The 24897-nt window shown below is 40.6% G+C and overlaps 1 protein-coding gene across 3 annotated transcripts in view; it reads left to right on the top strand.

Annotated features, from left to right (window-relative positions):
- Nucleotides 1–24897, top strand: part of ENOX1 (ecto-NOX disulfide-thiol exchanger 1) — a 371002-nt gene that overhangs the window by 230769 nt on the left and 115336 nt on the right. For all 3 annotated transcript variants that reach the window (XM_086741768.1, XM_086741750.1, XM_086741760.1), the window contains exon 5: nt 1870–2007. In XM_086741768.1, the coding sequence (XP_086597894.1) occupies nt 1870–2007 (138 nt within the window). The remainder of the gene's footprint in view (nt 1–1869; nt 2008–24897) is intronic.

Below are 24897 nucleotides of genomic sequence, written 5' to 3'. Positions count from 1 at the left end.
GTAGAGATAATGTTAAGCCCGGGAAGAGGGAGGGGTGGGGGGAGGTTATCTTGTTCCCTGTCTCATTCTCCTGCTAATTTTAGAAAATAAATGAATAGTTTTCCCCAAGTCGAGTCTGTTTTGCCCGTGACGGTAACTTTAAGGATTTCTCCCCGTCCTTATCTCAAACCTTGAGCAGTTTTTCTTATATCATCTCCCCCTGTTCTCTCGGAGGGTGGGGGGAGCGGGAGAGAGACTGCGTAGTCTGGTCCCGATCGGGGCTGAACTACGACAGTTATTTTGGCGCCCAACGTGGGGCTCGAGGAATTTGAGATAAGGATTGAGTTTAATTGGGAGCAGTAACGGGCAAAACAGGGATTGAACTTGACAAAAGAGCAAAATGATTATGGGGAATTTATGTTCTGATTGTGGTGAAGGGATAAGTGGTGAATTGTTTGTTAATTGTCTACTCACTGTTGGTGTTGTGAGGATATTATTTTGATTTTGGTGCGGGGAATTCTATTTTCTTCTGTTGATGTGTGTGTATTTTACTTATAATACTTAAATACGTAATTCGCAGAGGCGAGGGGTGGAATGTTCTGGTTTTGTTAGTGAGGGGGGGCCTAAGGTGGTAGCTTCTGTAGGAAACTGCTAGAAGTCGCTCCCCTTTGTTCAGTGGACTCGGCCGGGCCTAGGGCGGACCTGCTGCTGGCCAAGGCCGAGCCAATTGGTAGCAGAATGTCCCGTGATAACGCCTCTGCGATAACGTATTTAAGTAGGGGAAAACAGGAAAAAGAGGAGGAGAGAGGAGAAGATGTGAAGTAGCTGAGCGGGGGGCAGAGAGGGGGAGGCGCGAGCCTCATGGGCCTTGCAGGCCTCACCCTCTGGCCTCCCGCCGGGCAGCCGACTGGGCCCAACTCGGCCCGGCCCGGCTGCAAGAAGTGGAGAGGAGATGAGAAGTGAATAAGATGTAAAAAGGATCCTGAGAGGCGTCTGCCAGCCTGTTGTGAGGAACGGCTGCAGACGCCAAGGTCAGTGAAGAAGGAGGGGGAGGAGTAATATGGCTCCTGGCCAAGATTCCTCTGCAACTCGTGGTGAAGACCATGGTGGAGCAGGTTGTCCCCCTGCAGCCCATGGAGGTCCACGGAGGGGCAGAGATCCACCTGCAGCTCGTGGAGGACCCCACGCCAGAGCAGGTGGAGGCCTGAAGGAGGCTGTGGCCCGTGGAGGGCCCGCTGGGACAGCTGTTCTAGAGGGACTGCACCCCGTGGAAGAGATGACCCACGCCGGAGCAGTTTCACGGAGGACTGTGGCCCGTGTGAGGGACCCCACGCTGGAGCAGAGGAGGAATGCGAGGAGTTCTTCCCCTGACGATGATACAGCGGCGTAAAACAACGCGTGATGAACTGACCGCGACCCCCATTCCCTTTTCCCCCCCCGTGCCGCTCGGGAGGGGAAGGTAGTAGAGATAATGTTAAGCCCGGGAAGAGGGAGGGGTGGGGGGAGGTTATCTTGTTCCCTGTCTCATTCTCCTGCTAATTTTAGAAAATAAATGAATAGTTTTCCCCAAGTCGAGTCTGTTTTGCCCGTGACGGTAACTTTAAGGATTTCTCCCCGTCCTTATCTCAAACCTTGAGCAGTTTTTCTTATATCATCTCCCCCTGTTCTCTCGGAGGGTGGGGGGAGCGGGAGAGAGACTGCGTAGTCTGGTCCCGATCGGGGCTGAACTACGACAAGTACCAAGCACTATTATAAATGGTCTAAAAGATGAATCATAATTAAGAAAAAAAACTCAAGCGGCGGTTGTGATAGCTCATTTCCACTGAAGGTTTTGCTTAAAAATCCTAGTGCACTGACTTTCCTACTTACAATGTGATTCTTTTTTTGCAGCAGCTGATGGTTTAGGAAGTATAGCTATAGACACCACACAACTTAACATGTCAGTCACTGATCCAACGGCTTGGGCTACAGCTATGAATAACCTGGGGATGGTTCCAGTAGGACTAGCTGGACAACAACTTGTGACAGGTAATCTTTTTCTTTTTTAAAAGATATCTCTTGTACAATCCATGAATTCTTCAGGTCTTTTTAAAAATATATGGAATGATTTCTGAGGATATTATATTTTTGTATTCTGAACACATCACCTATAATTAATATTGCATACTGTGTATTAGTCTCTTCTTGTAGTAGGTATATAATCCATATTATATTTTAACCTACGGAAAAGCCAAAACTCATTGGGGAAATTAAACAACTAAACCATCGATCCTTATGCTGGGTCAAGACTAGGAGGCAGGTCATGTAATAGAAATGTTTGTTTCTGTTTTTCAGTTCAAGCAGGATGTCTTGAGAGTCTGCCAAGGAATACCTTGGTCTGGGAACTCTTGACCAGAGACAGATTTTGAAGTTGTGTTAATTGGGCAGAAAATCATGAAGCCCATTCAATTTGTATGCTCAGTTGATATTAGTGAAGTGAAGCTTTCCTATCAGGTGTGGGCTTATTTACTTTCTGCCTTTCTCCATAAATTGAATTTCAAGAGATTGTTCTTGTTTGATTTTGTATTTCACTTCCCAGACATAGTTTGCGGAAGTGTTTCAGGGGATAGCTTATTCTAAGAATAATAAAAATAATGTTTTGAAACAGCAATGTTTCACAGACAAGCCTGGTCATATCAGACTTCATTGTCAACAGGAGAGGCCCGATTAGTTTGGATTAATAAAACTGCATTCCTCTTGTGAGGTAGAGAAAAATTATTTTGATAAGGGTGAGTGCCCTATAGAAACAAGCCACATGTCAGGCATATGACAGATCCCCTCTGGAAGCTGCATTGCCACTTCAGCTTAAGAAGAGCTGTGCAATATCTGGATCAGAGCAGCATCCTGTCACGTCTGCACCCGACCATGTAGACATGGATGCAGTGAGCCAGGTCATGATGTAAATCACTCTGCCTGCCTCACCAGGGATGCGTGCTGCTTAATTTTGGCCAAATATGTCCCCTTCTAAGACTGGGAACTGAGTGGAGCTGTGCCAGTTCACAGCTGGCCGTCTGGCTCTGAATTACCTGTTTTACAGGCGGGTAAACTAACCTGCAAGAAAGCTGATGTATAATGAATCAGTCTCAAGCGGACAGTTTAGCTGGTGGAGGCCGTGAACTGATTCTTGGTCTCCGGCTTTAACCCCACGCACCCGATTAAAAGAAACAATCAATGCCCTCCGCTCCTGGGGAGCCAGTTCTCTTCAATGTTTTTATCAACGACCTGGATGCAGGTGTTGAGTCCACACTAAGTTTGTTGACTAAATCAGGAGAAGTCATTGATTCCCTTGAGGGTAGAGAGGCCTTACAGAGAGATCTGAATAGATTAGAGAGCTGAGCAATCACCAACCATATGGAATTTAACAAGGACAAATGCTGGATTCTGCACCTGGGATGGTGAAATCCTGAATGTATGTATGGACTGGGGGACAAGAGGCTGGAGTGGAGTGCGGCCCTGCAGAAAGGGACCTCGGGTATTTGGTTGATGGTAAGCTCAGCATGAGTCAACAATGTGCCCTGGCAGCTGAAAGGGCTAACCTGGGGTGCAGTAAGTGCAGTGTAGCTAATCAGTCAAAAGAAGTGATTGTTCTGCTATACTCAGCACAGGTACAGCCTCATCTTGAGTGCTGTGTGCAGTTTTGGGCTCCACAATATAAGGATATAAAAATATCAGAGTGTGTCCAAGGGGAGGCAACAAAGATGGTGAAAGGACTAAGGGGCATGGCTTATGAGAAGCAACTGAGGATACTAGGCTTGTTCAGGTTAGAGAAGAGGAGGTTTAGGGGAGACCTCATTGCTGTCTACAACTTCCTCATAAGGGGGAGCGGAGAGGGAGGTGCTAATCTCCTCTCTCTGGTGTCTGGTGGTAGGATGTGAAGGAATGGCTTAAAGCTGTGTCAGGGGAAACTCAGACTGGTTATTAGGAAAAAATTCTTCACTGTGAAGTGTGGTCAAGCACTGGAACAAGCTCCCCATGGCCATGGTGTTCAAGAAGAGTTTGGACAACGCTCTTTGATATATGGTTTAATTTTTAGATTGCCCTGTGTGAAGTCATCAGTTGGACTCGATCATCATCATGAGTCCCTTCCAACTCAGAACATTTTATGATTCTATGTGCTGGGGGGAAACAGCTTTTTCTGTTTTCTCATGGAGCTTTACCTGCAGGTGCTACGCTCAACCTGAATGCAATTCCAAATCTGGAAATAGCCACATGTCAAAATCAGCTTCTGCTGCTTTAATTTCCAAGTATCTCGGTTACACATCCCGTGGAGGTTTGCTCACCTTTTGTCTTGCCCTCTTCCACTCTCTCTCCAGTTTCAGTGTAAATTGTGTCCTCAGGTGTGCTATGCAATCCCTACATGGCAGCCTCATCTCATGTGCAATCCTTTCCCCACAAGGGAGGATCTCCAGGACTTTATTTCATTGCCAGCTCCCTACTGTAATTTCCATAATTATGTGTATCACGTATTGTAGGAGTGTTGTACAGGTCAGTTGGTATTTGTTCAGCATTTTCAATGTATGAAAGGTGCCATAAGTAATAAATATTAATTACTAAAGTGCTGCCTGATTTCTCTACAGGTAGAGAATAACTCATTTTCTTTCCTTTTGCTTTCCTTTGTTTGAGAGTCTCTTGTATTTTTTAAGGTAAATAGATGCTTTGACACATCATTATATTTCCTTATGATTCATAAGTTTTTGACACATTCTCATTGTGGCAAATCCCTAATGGCAAACCACAATTTACCATGAAAAGACTTACAGACTTATTTGCTGTAATATATTTACTGTATCTGTATTCAGTGAGAGTTTGCATCACCATGTTAGACTAAATATCTAACTAGTCCTTAGCCCTTTCTGACTTTTAATTTTTTTTATTAATCCTAGAAATGAACTGATCTTCCTCATCAGTCACATACTGCTTTTGCTGCTGTCATCTGTGACATTTCTTGAAGATTAAAATGACACATCTATGTCCCAATACTAACTTTTTGTCTGTCTTTAAAAATTTATTTTATTCTTTTTTTTTCCTGCCTTGATGACAGCTAGGAGAGCAGTAAGTAGTTTAGATTAATCTTGGAGAGAGTGCCATCTTTCCTGGATATCTTTACATAACCTGCCAGAGTCTGAAATTTGATGTATGTTACTCATCTATATCCTGACATATCTCTGGATTCTCTGATCTTTCAGTTTCTAAAGGACTTATCCATTCATGACCTTTCCTTCCCCAAACTAACCGGTTTGTAATTCCTAAACTGTAGGGCATTTTTGTTCCCATAGATAGGGAGCCCATATGATCTACTAAGTCTATTTATTTTGATGCTTTTTTTTTTCCCCAACTGATGTTAACTTTGCTGCTGTGTAACATGCTGGGATGCCTGCCTTATAACAGAGTTATGCTCCCCACTTTGCAGTCTGTGAAGATCTTGCCTCCCCCACGACTTTGTTAAAATGACAACTAAAGCTTCTGCAACATCTGGCCAATACTCTTCTCACAGCCTGGGATGTAGGCTGTCTGGTCTTGGTAACTAATCAATTTTAAGCACTACTAACCTTTTAATACCAGTTTAGATTGTATCTGCACTCTATTTAATTCTTTATCTGCCAGTGCTGTAAAATTGGATTTTTGATCTGGGCAAATGTCAGAGCCTTTCATTTGTAAAGACGGATTCTTGTTAATAGTTGTATAATATCTCTTCTATTTCTACACATATTTTGCTTACACTTATTGTTATTCAGAAAGCTTATTTTTTCCATAATATTTGGCTACAACAATATATATACACTAATATATGCATTTTAACATTAGATATACATAATTCATACAATAAACTGTAGTTTAATAATGCATTAGTTAAAGTGTTAAAGATTGATGTGGAATAGTTATGGCTGCAAAGAACTTTCATTCTAAACCTCCCCTTTCAGCAGGTTATAATTTTTTTCAAAAAAAATTGCCTTTTGGGCTGAAATTTCTCATGGTTGGTTTCAGCCCAGAGGAAAAAAAAAATCTGGAAAGGTTGGAGAAAATCTGCTAAACTACTTTTAAATTATCCAAGCCTTAAAATTGCTGTTTTCTACACTTTTAGACTTTGAGAAAAATGGTCAGGTGAGAGGGGAAGGATAGTTTGTACTCCACCTTTTGGAGATCTGAATCCTCTTTGTGCACTCAGCAACTCTGATTCAAGCACATCTTTCAAGCACATTCAAGTCTGCTGTTTTGTTATTTTTTAGGACTAGCAGAAGAACTCAGTGACCTCAGGCCAATGGAGAATGGTTTTTTTTTGTTATTTTGAATTGTTACTTTTTAAAGGCAATTTTGGCATTATTAAATTTAGTGTTCTTATGCTTTCATTTGTTACAGCAAATGGCATCAGGTCACCTGTTTTCTAAAGGAAGACACCCTGCCAGGAAAATGTTTTACTTCTCTGGTTCAGTTTGGTTCTCCTTTCACTAATGAACCCTTGCCTTGAAAAACACAAAGCAATTTTGAGATGCTATCCTCCAGAATGACTTAGATGACCTAAAAATTTATTAGTCAAAAATGGTATATGTCAAAATGTTCACTGGTATAAATACACATGAAGAGTGGTACAGAAGTGGTAATTCTTTTAGACTTAGTTAAGCTCATGCTCTGAGCTGCATATTTGTGCTTTTACAGAGAAAAATAACAAGCCACAATGGCAGACGTCCAAGATGAAAGTTAAAGATCTGCCTGTAAGTCAAGGGTGTGCCTGAAAACTGATGCCTTCTACTTATTTACAGGATAATTATTAAGGCACACTTTTCCATATGAGTCTGGCTAACACGCCTCAGCCTCAAGATATTATAATTTTCAGTGGCCTCCAGTCTTGTTTTTGCTGAAGTTAGACTTTGACCACTTGTATAAAATCCTGGTGAAATCAGATATTAGGAAGCTTTGAAGTTTAACATCTTGCTTACCAAAAGTTATAGAAAAAACCACACACCCTTTTTGTGGCCTCAGGCATGTATTTTTTAGACACTGGAGGTTGTTAAATATTAGACTTACATCAACCTTTCTGTTTTTCCATTTGTCTTTGCTTTCCCCACACACTTGTCTTTTGACCTGATTTCAGTGGAACATAGGAGCTGTCAGTTCCAATCAGGTCACCTCGCGCAGGATTGTGCTTTTGACAGTGTTGAGTATCAGATAGTTCACAGGGAGAGATGTACAAGGCACATCAGTGCTGAAGTGCTTCTCCCTCTGTTGGGCTCTCCTCTTGATCATTAATATACAGAATAGGGTTCACCAAACTAGAGGTTAGTTTTCTAAATCAAGTCATAACTCAGCAAAACTTCACTTTTGGAAGCAGTACCTGCAACAATAAGTGGTTGCAATCCTAAAACTGCAACTGCAGACTTACTTTTTGATAACAGAAAAAGTTGGGAAATTTCAACCTAGAGACTCCTAAAGGAGGATTAAAGACTAGGAGTCTAGAGACTCCTAAATCAGGATTAAAGATCCTTCCCAGAATTTATCTCCAAGTCTTTGGAGACATAATATGCAAACTCTTTCTTTCTTCAGAATGAAGATTGTAGCTAAAGGCAATCACTATATTCAGATTCCAATTAGTCTCAAGCATTTTTCCATATGATGGGCATATCAGAGGGAGGACTAGCATGATGACTTTCCTTCTCCTACTCACTGCAGTGTCTCAAGAGGTCACTGATTCCTTTGCAGAGGAGAAGACCTAGGGATTATCTGAGAAAAATCAAAGATGGGCTGAGACTTAAGAATTCCCTCACCAGTCTGCCTTGGCTAGGGAAAAGTCCTTTAACCTTCACTGTCTTTCTACTATAAAATAGATGAGGCATACTCAGTGAATTATTGTCAACTACAGATCATCATACGCTGACTAAATTGTAAACATATCCCTCATTGTTCTGGTTGTGTACTATTTTTGTAGCGGTAATGAAGAAAAATCAAATAAAGTAGGAAATCAAGGTATATTTGATTATATTCAGCAGTTCCCTAAAGAAAGACTGTACATTAAGTAGTGCTGAAGACTTTAAGAAGTCAGCTGTCCAGAAGACTCTGCCAGCTCTCATGTGTATACGTCTTCCTCTGTGGCCTCTCCATTACTGGAGGCTTGAAGCCACTGATAACCATCTGGCAATCTAATTTCATTTTACCCCTGCTATCCCATTACCTATTAAAGCTTTCCTTTTCTACACTTCATTACTTAGCCACTGAACCAATGTGCCTATGAGAACATAACTCGAGTCGTCCAAGACATGCCTAACAAAACACAGCTTCCTTTTCTGTAATTAATACTGAGCTCCTGTTAATTGATTACAGAGTCTATCCACAAAAGTTTTAAAGTGGGCCACTTGTATTATGACCTGAAGATAGTGACTTTTTAAATGAAAAAATACTTTAGCATCTATAATTTGTGACAAAAGTTTAGCGCGTTCCAGATGGAAACTTTGAAGCGCACAGGCAGCTGCAGTCGTGCTCCATGCACTCTTGTTCCCCTGCCCCTGTAAGCTGCAGACCACAAGTCGCTGCTAGAAGAGTTCAGCAGCCTGGTGGCATGGTAATGTACAGGCTGTTTACCCTTACTCTGAATGCTGCACTGGCTTGACATCTGTCACTAAAAGAAGATATAAAAAGCCTTAATAAAATCTGCAGAGTTTTCCATAGGTTTTGCAAACCCCTCGAGGTTACAAGGTAGGCGTCTTTTCAGCTATTACGGCTTCTCGACCACTTTTATGCATTATGTGTCCTTAACAAGCCAGCCTATGGAAAAAGAGAAATGTAGTAAGGCATACTCTGAAGAAAATCATATAGTTTTCCTAATTTTATTCTAGTTCTTTCCTACTTTATTTTTACAGTCTTCACTACAGAAACATTGCATTTTAGTCAAGAGGAAAAGATTTACCATTTAAATTATCTGAATGACCAATCAGAATAATTAAAGAGGTGTGAAACATACTCTAAAGGATTAGAGTCAAGCTTGTGCCCAGATAAAACTATGTATTTTTGTTACCAAGACACAGGAGAGCAGCAAGAGTGAAAGAGAATAGGTACTGTGGAAGTCCCAGTATGTAGAGCCACTGGGAACATCTCTGAAGAAGTATTATATATTAGTGTAACAAGTAGATTTTTTTCATTGACCTGAAAAGCGCCTGCAGAGTTAATCACACTTTCTATCATGTGAGTGTTACTCAAGGAGACTTAACACCAGGGGACATTAAAGTGCTAGGAACAAACACAGTCAAGTTACAACAGAAAAAGGAGAGAGAGATTTGACGGCCCTAGGAAATGTGGCAGAATCTCTAAGTGCCTTTGACACACTGTTCAGGGTTAAGTGTGCCTCTTAGGTCATTCAAGTGCCTCCTCTATATTAGACCTTAATTGGGGCCAAGGATGAAGATAATGATTAGAATCTGCTCAATGCTTAAAGATAGATAGTGCTTTTTTAACATGCTATGAGGAGCTGCATGTCCCAAATAAACAAGATTCAGAGGTGAGTAGGGGCACATAAAAAGGATTACTAAGTGCAAAGCTTGTATTGTATGTGAGGTGAGGATTTTTCTGCAATATGGCATCTCTATTGTTATACTTTTGTCCAGGCTAGTTAACACTTCAGAAAAACAGACTGATTACTATTTCGCGTAACTCCTCTTAACTGTCTCAAAAGAACAGAATAAATTTATGATGCAAGCCATATTGTTTGGATGTTTTGGCATTTTGTTTTGTTGGTTGTTTTTTTTTTTTTTTTAATTTCCTGGCTGTTGGTAATTATACCACCAACGATCTGTTTGGCATGTCTTTATTTGAAGCTATAGTAAAGTGACATAAGGAAATATTTTATTTTTTGCAAAAGTTTTCCCCATCTTCTGTCTCACTTTGGAAAGTCTCCATTCCCACTATTCTCCATGTGTCTATTTATTCTAGACAAGAAAGCTTGTGAGTAATTATAAGCATCGCACTACGCAAAATAAGCCAAGAGGCTGTTGGGAACAATTTGCTACTGACTGTTCACTTCTGCTGTAGCACAGCTTATTTGTAGCACTTTCTCTTCACACACCACTGCCCCTCCAAGGGTCCCAGGTTCCTTGGTCGACATGGGGAATTCAGTGTAACCCCTGTGTGATGTACAGTTTGGTCACGGGAAAATTGAGTTATTGTGGATAGAAATCAACAGAAAGAGCAAACTGCCCATTTGAACTAATCAAAGACAAGGTATGAATACCAGGTTATGTGTTTACATGGGAAAAAAAGGCTTGTTAATGGCAGACTGTTTGAAGGTGGCCTGCTGACCCACAGTCATGGTGTGTGGGTGGCAAGGTGAAGGCGATGTTACTTGAAACCGTTTAGCCAAAGCTGTTAACAGGTTGTGTGGGTGCTCTGCAGGAGATGGGCACAGCAGTCCCAAGAGGACTGTTAACTTGTCCATACAGAGAACTCTCTGGAGAGTGCAGTGACCAGGACGGCACAGTTGGCACCGCCTGGGGGAGTCACCGAACAAGATTTCCTTGGGAGGGGAAGACCTGGATACCAATGAATGCCCAGGCAGACACCCCAAATCAAGGGCTGTAAAGTCTTTTCTTCCCTAGTTAGGCTCTCTCTTTACCTGCATGGGCTAGGTTGATGCCAAGAGCTTGGCTTCTGAAGAGCAAGCAAGAAGAGCTTGCTTTCTACATTTTGTCTTGAGATGAAGGGCATAAGCATGGTTTTCTTTCTGCCATCTGTCTTTCAAATGCCCTTTGCTTATGCTTAAGAATTAGGTCTCACGAAGTGCATAAAGATGTACATCCACTTTGTTGTAGGAGTCTGTCTGTAAAGTATCTGCAGAGGTGATCAGTATGGAAAAACGTCTATGATGCCCTGCATTGACGAAGAGAGTTGGGCTTCAGTGAGCCTAATCCCTGGGCATGTGAGGGAGCTTATAATGTAATACTTTGCAAAGGTTGACTTCGTTCAGATAAAGAGTGGATTTACCACAACTTCCCATGCTCCGGTGGTGACAAATGGTGTGTGTTACATCACCAGCTCTGAGTAATGTCTCTGCAATGAGAAGCAGCTGGTCACTGGAGTGGTTCTGTTAATGGACATGGAAGTGAAAGTTAATTAAACTTAATATATACAACATGCTCTAATACTCTGCAGCATGTATTTAGACTGTGTTTTGCCCAAATGTTAAAGATATTCTGTTACTGTGGCTTCAGAAATTTCATAGATTGTTCGTGTAACAAGGACAACTCTTATCTGCCTTTGCTGTACGTGCACATTTCTTAATCAGATTTTTTGTTTCTTAAAAAACACTTCTCTTGACCCTGGCTGATTTTCCTTTATAAATAATCTCTTCCTCCTAACCACAATGTCTACATTATTTAGTAATTATTTGCTATTTCTATTCAGGAAAGGCTTAGAGATAGAGAGCTCCAGTAAGTTAAACACTGCCTGAACACTTAAGAGTCAATCCTGGCCCAAATTGCACATGGTCTGGTTTTGTTTTTTTTTTTCACTTAGATAAACCAAGTAGGTAAGGGACCACATGGAAACAATGGGATAATACTGATTGGCATGAAAAGCAGCAGTGATTACGGAGCTGCCTGCCTATTGTGTAGGGTTTGTTTTTTTTTTTATAGGCACAGCAGTAATATGGTGGTAAGTGAAAAATGCAGTTTAACTCTTTTTATCTGATATTCTGAGTCAGGCAGTGAGAAACAGGCAAACCCTACTGCACGCATTAGAAACATGCAGACAACTCCTGCCTGCTCTTTGACTATGCTGCTGTGATTTTTAGAGAAAGATTGGAAAAAGGAAAGTGAGAGAATAGGGAAGAGCTTTGCTAATGTTTAGAGGAGATAGCACTATGGGAGAAGGTGCAGATGTGCTTCTTGTCATCTTTTTTTTGTAAAGATCTGGCAGCACGAGCTCTGTTTCAGAAGAGAGATATCCAGACTGCAGTGGATGGAGAGGGCAAGTTATACACTTCTCCAACTCTTTCTTTTCTCTGATACAATTGTATTTCAACTGGTTCATTTCACTAGAAATAAATGTGGAATATTATAACCAATTGCAATGTTCAGGTTTTACCTTATTTTGAACTGCATCTATCAAATCTATTTAACCCTTCTATTGGAAATCCTCTGTTTTGAAGCTTGATCTATACTTGGACTTGCATGACTGAGCCCTTTCCAGGAATAATCATTGAAACCTTCTTTTCTGTGGCTTTTTGATAAAAATTTTGGCACTTCAAGCATGCTTTGTGGAAGTATTTTCAAGACATTGCAGAATGTCCTACAACTTTATCTGCTAGAATAGCCAGTACCATAAATAAATTATGTATTCCTTAAAAATAACAATAAACTGTCCAAAATCAAGAGGACAGGAAAGAGAAAAGTGACTAGTTTTATTTTTTTTTCTTAATTCTCTGATATTTAGTGTGTTTATACCCAAACACAGTGCTGCGGTCTTTTAATGTAAGAAAAGTCATAGCATCCTTTTTTTCTTTACTATACTTTTAATACTTTTGTAATCCCCTAGAGACTTAAAGAAGAATTGGGAGAGGAGAGAGCTTGGATGCTGCACTTGGATTTTACAGCTATGTGCAGGCAGCAGGGAACAGGAATCTGCAGCTGAGCAGCTCCAAGAGTAGCTGATTTAATAAATTGCTTATTATAAATGTCTCGGGGTCCCTTTACGTTATGAGCCAGAATTCAGTATATGAAAAAATCTCAAGTACAAGTACAAGTTCATTCTTGCTATTCACCAGTCCTTGTAAAGTAAAATATCTCTTCCAGTTCTTCCTACGTATGTTGCCTTTTAACTTCGTGTCCTTTTGTTCTGGTCTGTCTAATTACCTCAAGTAGATAATCAAGCTTGATTTTATAATAAACCATAACCAGTTCAGGCTTCTCATGACTGATTTATCGACTCCCAAGGATAAGGACTTACAGCCTCAAGACTAAGGTCATTTCTGGCTACAATTCAAGGTGTTAATTCTGAGCTTTAAAATCTAAATGTGGTTTGGAATATGTGTCCTATGTTTTCCCTTCAAAAGGAGCAAACAGCCCGCATTTCTGTTAGGTTTTGTTCTTGTTGTCCAAGTGGAATTTAATCTGGAATTAAGATAAAACAAACCCAAACTATCCAATTCTGCAGAAACAGTCTTGCATGTAATCACCATGACAAAGATTGTCCTCTTGAAGGCAAGGGGGCTATTATACACGAAGGGAAGTTTCTAGTAGCGGCCCTCAAGAGGGAACATGTATCTCCATGAAGGAACCCAGAATCTGTCTCCCTGTAACAAACTGCTTCAGCGCTGCCTGATAAGGTGGCATGTGCCTCTACACGTGTGCACACCTTAGAAATGTAATGGTGCAGTGCTAAGAAAACAAAATTATAATAGCTAATGACTCATATACACCAATTGGTGTCCCGTAGGGATTGCCTCTCTTCCAATATTTTACCTCAGCAGTTGAGCTCATCGGGGAGATGAGAGCTAACCATCCTTCCAACTATTCATCCAGGGATTTGAGGTCCCAAGTTCTCAGTGGAGGGCTTTTTTACCGCAGCTCCTTTAACAGGCAGTTGTGTTCCTGCCTCCCTGCCTCCTCTTTCCCCTGACCTCTAGCTTTCCATCAGCAAAGTGCTGCTGTAGATTGGAATGCAATCTCTGTAATGCAACAGATATCTACTAATAGGCATTAAGGTCTCTCAGCTACATCAAGTAGTAACAGAGGGATCTCGTTATTCTAAGGATTCTGTAACAGAAACATTATCACACGTCTGCATGTTCCAGCCACTGTTACTGTATACTGTAATTCTCCCTTCTTACTGCCAACAGGCATCAGGTTGCTGATTTAGTGATATTTTCTCAGTGTTTTCTTGTTAGAATTCAAAGACAGTTTGGGTTTTCACACATTTCCTAGGTTGTTTGCCTTGTCCTAGCTCAATTATTTCAGATTTTCCAATGCGGAATGTCATCTGGCCTCTGTGGGCCACATTGCATCAGAGCCACATCTCACTAGACTTGATTACATGACCTGTTATTTGTTGTACTTCCAAGATTTGTTTCATCTGTAGCCTTCAGATACTGTATTTAATGCCTCATCCACATATGTATATAGGAAGCATGAACTAAAGAAGCCCTCTAGAGGACTTTTTTTTATTGCTCACCATGCTTTTATGATCAAAAGATGACAACCTGTCATAGTTTTCTTTTACGATTGTGTTATAGATTGAAAATATCAGGAAAGTCCATGTTACTTAATGGCTGCATATAAATAGAGTTTACAGGTTTGCAAGTACTGCCCGCTCTGCCAACTCATTTGGGGATTTAAAGGGTAACAAACTTGTTTTCGCTCTGGCATCAGTAAAATCCAGTAGTAAAATGTTGCTGGCCAAATATTGTGGTTGGAGCCTTGATTGTCCCCCCTGGAGTTCCAGAGATGAACTAAGAGGAGAGAGTGATCTCAGGGTTAGGCAGAGAGAGCCCTTCCATCAATAATACAGACCAGAATAGGACCCACTTTCCCTCTTCCACTTGCACAAGTCTGCAGAGCCAGCAGGAATGAGAGGTTGTAATTTTTTTTTCCTTGTGTTAGTAAAATACAGAAAAATGAATCTGACTGTAAAAGACCAGGCTTCATCTGTCTTTTAAATTAGAAAATCCAGAAAACAAACAAACAAAAAAAGTCTTTTCCATCACCTATTAATGAACTCCGTCATTCAGTGCCTGGGCCCACTCACAGCCAGTGCTACCTTGGCGTCCGGGACTGTGCTGATAATGAATCAAGCTTTGCAAGTACGAAGGGGAGGAGAAGAGGCATGGTTACACTGGGCTTCTCCAATATACGTTTGCTTACACAGCAAGGAAGCGAGTGCTGTACAGTGAGCCTGGGTGGCTGTGTAAGGCAAGATTTGTGGGTAAGAGCTACATTGCTTCTTGGACCAACTCATGTAGCTGGAAAAAACTGCACCAGCCCTCCAATGGTCTGAGGCAACCAGGAGACTGAAACTGTAATTATAGCAGACAGTAAAAAGCGTGAATTCAAAGGAAGGAGTAGTTTTGCAGCACATTATAATTTTCCTCCCTTTATTAGTCTTTTCATCTGCCACAAGCTTGCCTATCTATCTATTCCTTTGCAGAATAACTACTGTGTCACCATTGCCCTTTTAATATTCTCTTGTCTTTTACAGGTGCCAACCAGCTTTTTTGTCTACCTGAGTTAACATCTCTAATTAAACTCAAAGGATGTGCTCCTTACTTGTATTTTGCTTCAAAGTTCACTGCTTCTGTCTCTGACCTTAACATGGGCTTCTCTGTTTTTTCTGACTATGCTGGCCCATAAACCTTGCCTTGCTTATGACTTTAGAGCCTTACAGCTAGAGCAATGTTATTACAAATGTGTGGCATTATTCTTAAGGTAGCCCTCGAAATCCAGACCCATAGGATAATGGTGGATTTATGGCTATAAGGAAAAGATCTCTTGTGTACGAGGGGTAGTCTTCTTCTAAGGGCAAAACAACAATTTGAGCTAGTTTTTATACACAGAAGACTTTTTTATTTCTTTATTCTTGTTCTGTGTCTCTTAGTCATTAATCTCTCCTATGGAAACTTGTCAAATACTTTTGGAAATTGAAATAAATATACTGCTTCCATACTTACTTCTCTTATCATTTATAACCACAATGTCTTAAAAAAAACCTCTAGCTTCTCTTCCTCTGCTCCCTATCTCCAAAATCCCTTTTGTCTCGTTCAAAATGGACTACCATTCCATTTCAGTCTGACACATTTTTCATCTTGTCCCTTTTGCATCAGTTTTCTAGTGAATAGCTTTTGTGAAGTTTTCATGTGATTAAACTCTTCAATGTTTTAAGCATGTCTGAACATCCCGTCCTTGTCAGAAAATGTCTTTTGGCTGTTGCTTGTATGCAGAGCCACTCAGAAATTTAAAGGTTTCTTCTAATATGACTTAACCAAAACAAGACTGTTCTAAGTCACTTCTCTGGTTCACAGTAAGTTTTCCACCAAGGCTGAGTTTGAAATTTAATTCCTTTTTGTTCTTGTTGATTTAATAAGGTACCCCAGTAATTTCCCAGTAGTTTCCTTACAGCAGGGAAGTACGTACAAGGTTCTCCCTCCCTGTTACTGGATGTGTGACAGGAGTGCCAAAGAAAGGAGTGTGATGACAGTAGGTTCCTGTCATAACGTCTGGAAAGAGATAGGAATCTCTTTTGGGGGATGCAGAGATTACTGTGGGTGGGCTGAATCACTCTACACAATCTTCCACCTTTTCCAGGGCTATATGAGGAGGTGAAAAGGCTCCTGTCTGAGGTACTCTAGTGAGATGTTTTGGTGTGGGCGATATGAATCTCTCTGAATCTATAGTGAGGTCCCACATTGGCATTATCTTCATTTCAGCTGAAAGTGAATTTCTACAAAAACTACTGCTTTGTTTCTCAGTGAACAAAGAAATTTCTCACAAAAGAACTCATCATTCCTCAATATTAGATTAGACTCAGGATGAAAGTAAACTTTTGCTTCAGAACTAGAATTTAATTACAGAAAGAGTTCCAGAATTGTGTCATCTCGGAGTTGTCATGTTGTTGCAGAACAGGGGAAAAATGAGAGAAAAATTTTATTTTCCTGGCCTCAGTCTTGCTTTGTAGATTTTAGATGATATCAGCCTTTGAATTAGGAATGTTGCTGTGGCATTTAGGCCCTTGCAAGCTGTTGTGTTCATGGGAAACTGCAGAAACTGTGCTAAGAAACAGATGGAGGTGGGCAGAGGACGGGTGAGGTTCCTCTCTCCCAGGAGCTCCTGCTGGACCTGTGTGACAAAGCTAAAGGGAACAAGCACGGGGGTGTGGGAGAAAGCTGGGCTACTGAATTCAGGCCATGGTGGTTGCTGAGAAGTTGTCAGGGAGGTGCATGAGCTTACTTTGAAGGGCTTTCGTGAGAGACAGCCTTGCGCTTGCTCATGCAGCTTGTAGGGAAAGCAGCTTTTGGGTTCCAAACCCGTTATCTTGTGTATTTTGGTAATTAAGAAGTTGTGAATGATTACACATTAAACGTTAGCAGTGCTGTAAAATGAATGTTTTGTGTACATGGATAAACTGAATGTGACTTCAGACGTACACTACGATGCCGTTTCTCCACTAATTACATTTACAATTTAGAGCTATCTCTACGTAGACGAGCTTACTATGCTGGTATTTACTGAGAGAAAAACTTTTCAAATCACCTCTCCAGCCAGATGTTCATGAACGAGGATTTGACAGTAGGTTTGTAAATCAAGTCAAGCATTTCATCATTATTCTCTTAGGTGTCTCTTGCGTTTAAGCCTGTTTAGCTAAACACATACATTTACTTAAGATGAACTGTAAAAATAACATTTGGGGATCTTTTCTCTGAAAGAAAATGCCGAAGAGTCTTACACAAGGATCAAGCACATTTTATAAACTGTGGCTGAGTTTTTGGAATTGAAGCTGAATAAATGTGCTCTCAGCTTTTGAGAGGATCAAGGGCCAGTATTATTTAAATGTTCTTTTTACTTCTGTGGCACTCTACAGGGATTGTGCTCTCACTAAAGCATTCTTACATTTCTCATTCCATAATGAGTTTCTGTTTTCATCCTTGCCACCTGGGACCCTGGCACAGCCCTGCTAGTAGCAGTGAAGTCACACTGGTGGAACTGGATGCAAAGTGCAGTCCAAAATATTTATTTTAGAATATTCTACTCTGCAGTAGGCTGCCTTCAAAGGGGAATGTCAAAGAAGGAATTGCTGGGTGTTTTACATTTTTATCTTTGCTTGTATCAATCATCTCTCTTTTATCCCTCTTTTTAGTTTTCAAGATATACAAGATTCTTTCTCTCCTGAAGAGGCTTTTTTTTTTTTTCTTTTTTTTTCACCCTACTCTTTTTCTTAGAAAATCGTGCTAATAAACTGTGGTTTGCTCACCTTCCAAATCAGTGTTACTATGCATTTTAGCTTTGCTGAGTATCAGTTTGGTCGCTTTGCTGTTTCATATTCAGTTCACAACATGAAGGAGAATTCTGCTGAAATTTAACCAGCCCTAGGGAAAAGGATTCAGACAAGTGCAGTCAGATTTATAAAGTGGCAGATAAAGTGGGAAAGGTTTTGCATTACTTCTGCCACATTGGGTGTTTTTTTGATGGATGGGTTATATCTCATCTGTGATTCAGAATGATGTTGATTCATGTTCTGAGGGGTACCATGGCCATGGCTGTTCATGATAAAAAAAAAACCTTTTAATCTGGAAATGCTGAAAAAGGTGAGTGCAGAAACAATACACATAAATTCCTGGCCTAGGACCATACTTATTTAGTGATTTAGTTCTCAGGAACATAACCTGTTTCATAATGTGAGACTGGCATTTAATCTGAGAAACCTGACTGTTTTGAGAATTATACAAGGCGGGATGAAGCTGTTTCATGCTTAAGTGACAAGAAAACTTAAAAAGGCTGGCCATAATTCTACCTGAAGTAGTATACTTTCCTGTGAAGCTCGGACAAGTACATTCTTGATTTAAATATCTGGAACTGCAGTACACGGTGTGAAACATAAATCCTTTTGGTGCTGGAACCCAGAGAGGCAGAGGAGCCAGTCAGAAACCTCTTCGAACTGCAAATTTATCGTTTAAGTTTAAAGTATATATGATAGACTTACAAAGGACCTTTCCTAACCTGGTCCTTCTGTCCCATTTCAGCAGTGCAAAGAAGCTGTAAAGCTGCCTAAAATGTGATAGGATCAAAATTCATCGGCATGGCAAAGGTGGATTACAGTTGGCATTACGCACACCAGGGTGGCAGGGCATGCGGTCCATTAGTTAAGCCTTTGTTAAGTATCAAAGCCCAACAAAACAGTCCTGAGGCCACTTCAGCACAAATCGAAGGACAAAGCAGTCACTGGCAGTTCCAGGTGCTAAAAGCCTCTTCTCTAAGCTCCCCTGAATACAGCTGTAGTACAGCTGAGAACATGACCCACAGAGCTGAACAGTTCAGCTGGTGTGAAAAAAAAAAAAAAAGACCCAAATCTACTGACTCTAGCGAATTCAGCCAGCCCAGTTGCATGGCCCACATCCAGATTTTATACCATCCACCGCATGCCAGCCAAGCTGATGGCACTGCCAATCACCATCCCCTCTCTCCCATCAGCACCCTCATTTGAGGGGCCCTCATCACAGAGCAACACGGTGAGCTGAGGTTCTCCTTATGGAGAGGAGGGCAAGGGAGGGTAGGTGATATGGCCAGCTCTGACCTGCTCTCTCTTTGGCACTGGGGTACCTGCAAGAAGCTGCCATCAGCTGCCTGGTCCTCACTTACTACTTGAAAAGCTGTTTTCAGCCTCCCTGGTGAAACTGTTGTTGGGTGGTGAGCTAGCAGATGGTTCAGAGTGGACTAGATGCATCCTGGTCATCATATATCCTACTGCAGATTGTAGTCTGAAAAGTTTCCCTTCAAAACTCCTGCAGAGTGGAGATGTTTCAAATGAGATGGCCAGCGAGCAAAAAAGAAAGACAAAATTGCAGAACTTTGCAAACCTCTCCTAGAGTCGATATGAAAGGTATTTTTCTCCATAAAAGAGAAGAGAGAGAAGAATAGGAAAACTTGCGAAAAATGTGCTTGCTGACTCTGTTGCTCTCCATGTTCAGTTGCTGGAAATATCACAGGCAGAACATATGGGGCAAGACCCAATTAGCTGCTCCAGACCTGACAGGCTTTTAGGAGAATCAAGCTGCTCAGACAATGTTCTGATTTAACAGCTCTGATCTCAGCAAGTGTCACAAGGTTAGATGCATCCTCGCTGGCTAAGCTGGAAACTTTGCAGACTGAAGGCAAAAAGAGCACAGAAGTAGAAAGTAACTTTAGGTTTCAAGTTTTAAAAAGCTGGAACAAATAATTTCAACGTTGACAATAGCTGAGCTCTTTCTGCTTTAACTCTTTCCTCAGTTGCAGAGCGGAGGCTCAAACATAATGCGGCACATTCATGGAAGATGTAATCCTTTGTGATTTCAGCTGTTGAAGCCAAAAATAGATCCATTTTTCAGAGTATGAGTGAATGTAATTTTATTCAAAGACGTAATTTGCCTGACTTTTCGGATAGAGTTTAAAAAGAATGGCAAATATTACTGCTACAGTGTGAAGGCTTTTCACCTCTGAAATATTACATCCTCCCTCCAAAGTCTGGAGGGGCTACAACTGTCAAGAGAGAACATCAAATTTTTTAACATTAAATAAAAAAAAAACAAGTACTTTTCTTTGGCTCCGTTTGTGCAGCAGTTGAATTGTTCAGACTAAAATTTTCCAGAGTATTTCAGCCTCAGGCAGATATTCGACGTGTAAAATTTCAGTCCAAACTGTTAATGATTGGCAATGCTAAAGGCAACTGACAACAGGGTGTTGTAATAGGAAGTGTCAGACAATTTTAATAATAGATGACCTTAGCAGCCCTGCCTCCTGTTTCATCATTTGAGCACTGTTTTTGTCTAAGGTCTATGATGTATTTCTCTGTGTGTTTTTTGTCTGTATTTTCTTCTTTATTTATATTTTAACTCTGATAAGTTTTTACTTAAGTTAAGTTTTACATAATATGGAGTTCCATGGGAGTCATTGCTTGTTGCAATTAAGAAGTGTTTCCGCCTATGTGTTCTTCATTTACAACCTTTTTATTTATTTCACTAAATGCTTCCCAGTTTTGTATCATGGAGCAGAGTCCATATAACCTGTCCACCTATCCCCTCTGTAAAATTCATGAGCTTTGTAATGCTCCTACACAACTACCTCTTCTCCCCACTGAGCAATTTGAGGCTTTTTCAGTGGTGATTCCTATGAGCTCCTTTATAATTTTCCTGGTGATACTCATTGTCTTATTTTTGTTGTGCTTTTACATTGCTTGGGGACAATGGGGTGACAAATTCAGAACATGGCATGTCAGGTCAGAGTCTGGCTTTTCTGAGAGGCCTGCAGTATGTTTCCCATACTTTCTTCTCTTGTCCCTTATCCAGGCTAACCTTTAGTTGGCTTCCCTGGCCCCTTTGGTGTAGTGCCACGCTGCATGAGCCATTCAGCCCAACCTCTGCAAAGAGCATCCTCTGGGATTTGTTAGCACTGATATCACTGTCCCCAGCTGCCTTCCTTGTGTTTGGTTCCTCTAAAACGCCTCTTGATATGTTTGGTTGTTTGTTTTTTTTTTTTCCAGGCAAATAGCCGCATGTCTTCTGTGGGTTTTGCTAATGTCCCTACTCACTGTCTTCTCAATACAATTATCAACACGTTACCTCCAATCACACCGCTCATCTGAGATGGAAAGTGCTTGTTTGTTCCTGTTCTTGGTTTTCCGGTCTCTTTGGCCAGCTTCTGATCTGTATTAGTCATGACAAGACTTTGCCTCTCACTTTATGCCTGCACAGTTTATTTCACAGCCTCTTGTGAAGGACCTTCTTGAAGACTTTTTGCAAGCTTAAGTAATTACTATTTATTGAGCGTTCCTCAGTTATGCTCCATATATTGTACATTGAATGCCCAATATGACTGCACCTTTTCTCCCAATATGTTTGAATGCTGCAAGTTTTGTATGTTATTTTTGTATTGCCCCACCACTAGAGATTGTGGTTTGACACCTTGTAAAAAATGCTTAACAAAGCCTCTGAAGCCTCCTTCTGAAGGAAGTTTGGGTTGGTTTTTTTTTTTTCATAATGGAAAAAGAAGCTAAAAATATATTAAGAACAATATTATCATGTATCCTTGAACTGAGAACCAACACTCTTGCCAGTTTTCATCCTGGAACATATTTTCATGGTTGACGTACAGACCTCTGGAAAAAAAGTTTTTTTTAAAACACTATTGACAGAACCCTAGCTGTGTAAATATATATGGCGAAGCAAAAGAAGCATCTTAATGTGGATAACATTTTGTAGCCTGTAAATGTTACAAAGAAATGCATTTTCCCTAAAAATGGGATAAAGAATCATTATAATTTGATACAAAATCTATCTGACATCATTTGATTTTATCTTTAATTTGCAAAAAAAAAAAGGATACTTTTAAAATAATGAATGTACCTTCTGTTCTTGGTGTTTATAAATCTGCATCTTTCTTGACAGCATTGTCAGAGTCACATATAGAGGGTTCCAGTAAAAAATTGCAAATACCAAAAAGGCTGATTTCATTTCTGAATGGTGGGGTCGGTTCTGTGTGTGAGTGTGTGTGAAATTGTTCTGCCTTTAATTTGCTGGTCTGAAATATTAGCAGATGAACCCTTGGTGCAGGCTGCCAGAAATTACAGATGAAACTTTCTAGCAGCAAGAATTTTAAGTTACAAATTTTGCACACAATCACTAATATAATCTAAATTAAAATGTGTTATTCACAAGAGACACAAAGCCTGGGTTCTTCCTTAATCGGAATACAAGTTGAGCTAATTTTGTGCACACAGTGTCTCTTTCTGCTTCCTGAAGTGTGCTGTTTGTTCATAAAGACTCCTGATTTCTTTTCAACCAAGATCTTTTTCCTGTTTAACTGGATAATGAAATATGACATTGGAAGAATGTTGTCAAGATTGCTACTTTCTAAGGAAAAATATAATCTCCTTTTTTTTTTTTCAATGCTGAAAGACAGCCAAAAGCAATGCTTGTATTTTAAGCTATTTTGGAGGTACAGAGATGCAAGTGTTTTTGGAGAGATTCCTTCTTCCTCCTGCAAGCATTTCTCATTTTTTCTAGTCCCTTTTTTGGTGGAGAACATGATGAGAAGTTTGTGTTTGTTAGGAAATAAAAGCTGTATCATAATAAACTCTTTGACAAGACACAAGAGCTTTATATAAATGTTCAGAGATTTTTTTTTTTCCAGATGATTTGGAAGTTTCTTTTTTACCCACCTTATTTTCACATCTTCTCTTGAAGCTTCAGGCAGTGCTGTGACTGGGCTAGCTTAACGGCTGGATGGAGAGCCCCAGCTGTTTGATATTTGGCACAGGCTTCTCCACATGCTCAGCCTTGGTTTGTTATTAGTTGATGCATGCATTTCCCCTTGCTGTGAAAGACAGGAGAGATGGAAGGAGTCACTAGGGGCCAAAAGCATTAACCCAGTTCTATGCACTGCCCTGCACAGTTCCCAGAGTAACTTAAAAGAACCTCAGGACTATTTTAACCCGTTCCAGCTGGCTGCCCTTGGGCTATTTGCCAAAATCAAGGATTATTAGTCCGTGCCGTTCCATTGATAATGGCTCCGGTGCTGAGGCCCCGGGGAGAGAGGCCTGCAGAGCAGCTGGCTACTCTGGCATTTCTAGCTGCTGCTGACCTTCCTTGTACTAGAGGTGTGCCCAGATGGTAGAGAGAAGGGTTTTCTGCTCTGTGGGAGATACAAAAGGAATGGAGATGAGCTGAGAAAGCTAGTCATAATGTTATAATTATTGTACTTGTGCTGAAAAACTTTACAATTGTGGCCTGGATGTCAAAGGATGAAGAAATGTCTGTCTAAGTCTGCTGAAATGCTGAAATAACAGGTTTCAGACATATGGACTACCTTTATTTACCTTAGCATAATGTACACTCTCCTGACACTGTTTTAATGTCCAGCCTCTTCTGAAATGGTCAATGGAATAATTACTGTATTCAGCATATTGAAGAAGGGGAATTGTTTTATTATGAAGTTAGGGGTATCCCATTTGGGATTTCTCTACTAGCCATGAAGAGTACTCCAGTTGCCACCATTGCCGGCCATTTGACCACTGTGTCTGACTGCCCATAACAGGCACTTCAGAGAGCTGAGAGGGCCCTTGTGCTTGTATCATTAAGATCTAAACACAGTCAGTCAGATCTGTGGATGGAAAGGAAAGCTGAAGCATTATCTTGAATTGCAGTGAATGCATCAGGAAATTTTCAAACCCTGCAAAATTTGAGAAAGGGAGAGTTAGTTAAAGGAAGCCTTAGCTAATGAAGACATGTTTCAAAAAGTATCGTTCTAAATACTTTTAGCTGCAGCAAAGTATTGCATTCTTACCAGCTGCAGGTCAAGACAATGTTAACATGCGGAAGCTTATAGCTTATTTGTATTTAATCTTGTCTTTATGTAATCTGTTTGAGTTTGAGAAGAAAGGTCAAGTCATGGGTATAACAATGGAAAGATTAAAAAGATCTCCTGTTTTGTAAGCATCATACTCTGTTTTTCTGGCAAGTGTCTAGCAAAAAACTGAGTGTTGCACATTATCCAAAGCTGAAGAAAAGATGGTTGCTTGAGCCATAGTGCTCAGGCAGATCCTCAATTCCATGGGGTTTTTCTGCCATTCTTCCTCTTTTGAATGTAGAAGGAACCATATATTCCATGGTACTTTCTGTTCTCATGGTTTGTATGGCTTTCATTCCATTCAGTTCATTCCATACTCCTCAAGGCAAAATGCCTGTTCTTTAAGTCACTCGTGTCTCATTTTACATCCTTTGTCATCTAGGTCTGTGTGTAAGCTGTCGAGTCAACAGAGCTCACTGTCTTCATCCCCATATGACTACCGATTCCTCAGGCCGTACCTGGCTGTGATTCCTATGAATTCAGAAATTCCTCTGTTTTGTATGGAGATATTATGCTGCCCATGGCCTGAGCCTGCCGTTAGCTTTTGTAAAGTAGCTTAATGGTTTCTCATGGTGCTGATCATCTGTAGTCTTGCTCTGTATTTGCAATGAGAGCTATATATGTAGGACTGTTTTCAGTTTGGTAGAGGTGCTAGACAGCTTTCAAAGCCAGAATCTAACAAAATAGCTTTGTCATAGTGCATTGGAGTTTAATTAAGACAGCTCTTTTTGTAGACACTGAGGAGCATTACTTTCTGCTATCAACTCTGGCTGCATATACTCTATGTTGCATAGTATTTCTCAAGATAGGATTCTTG

Source organism: Chlamydotis macqueenii, chromosome 1, assembly GCF_036417535.1.
Source record: "Chlamydotis macqueenii isolate bChlMac1 chromosome 1, bChlMac1.mat, whole genome shotgun sequence".
NCBI classification, from domain to species: Eukaryota; Metazoa; Chordata; class Aves; order Otidiformes; family Otididae; genus Chlamydotis; species Chlamydotis macqueenii.
Note: the sequence above shows the minus strand (reverse complement) of the source record. Positions and strands in the feature narration are given on the sequence as shown.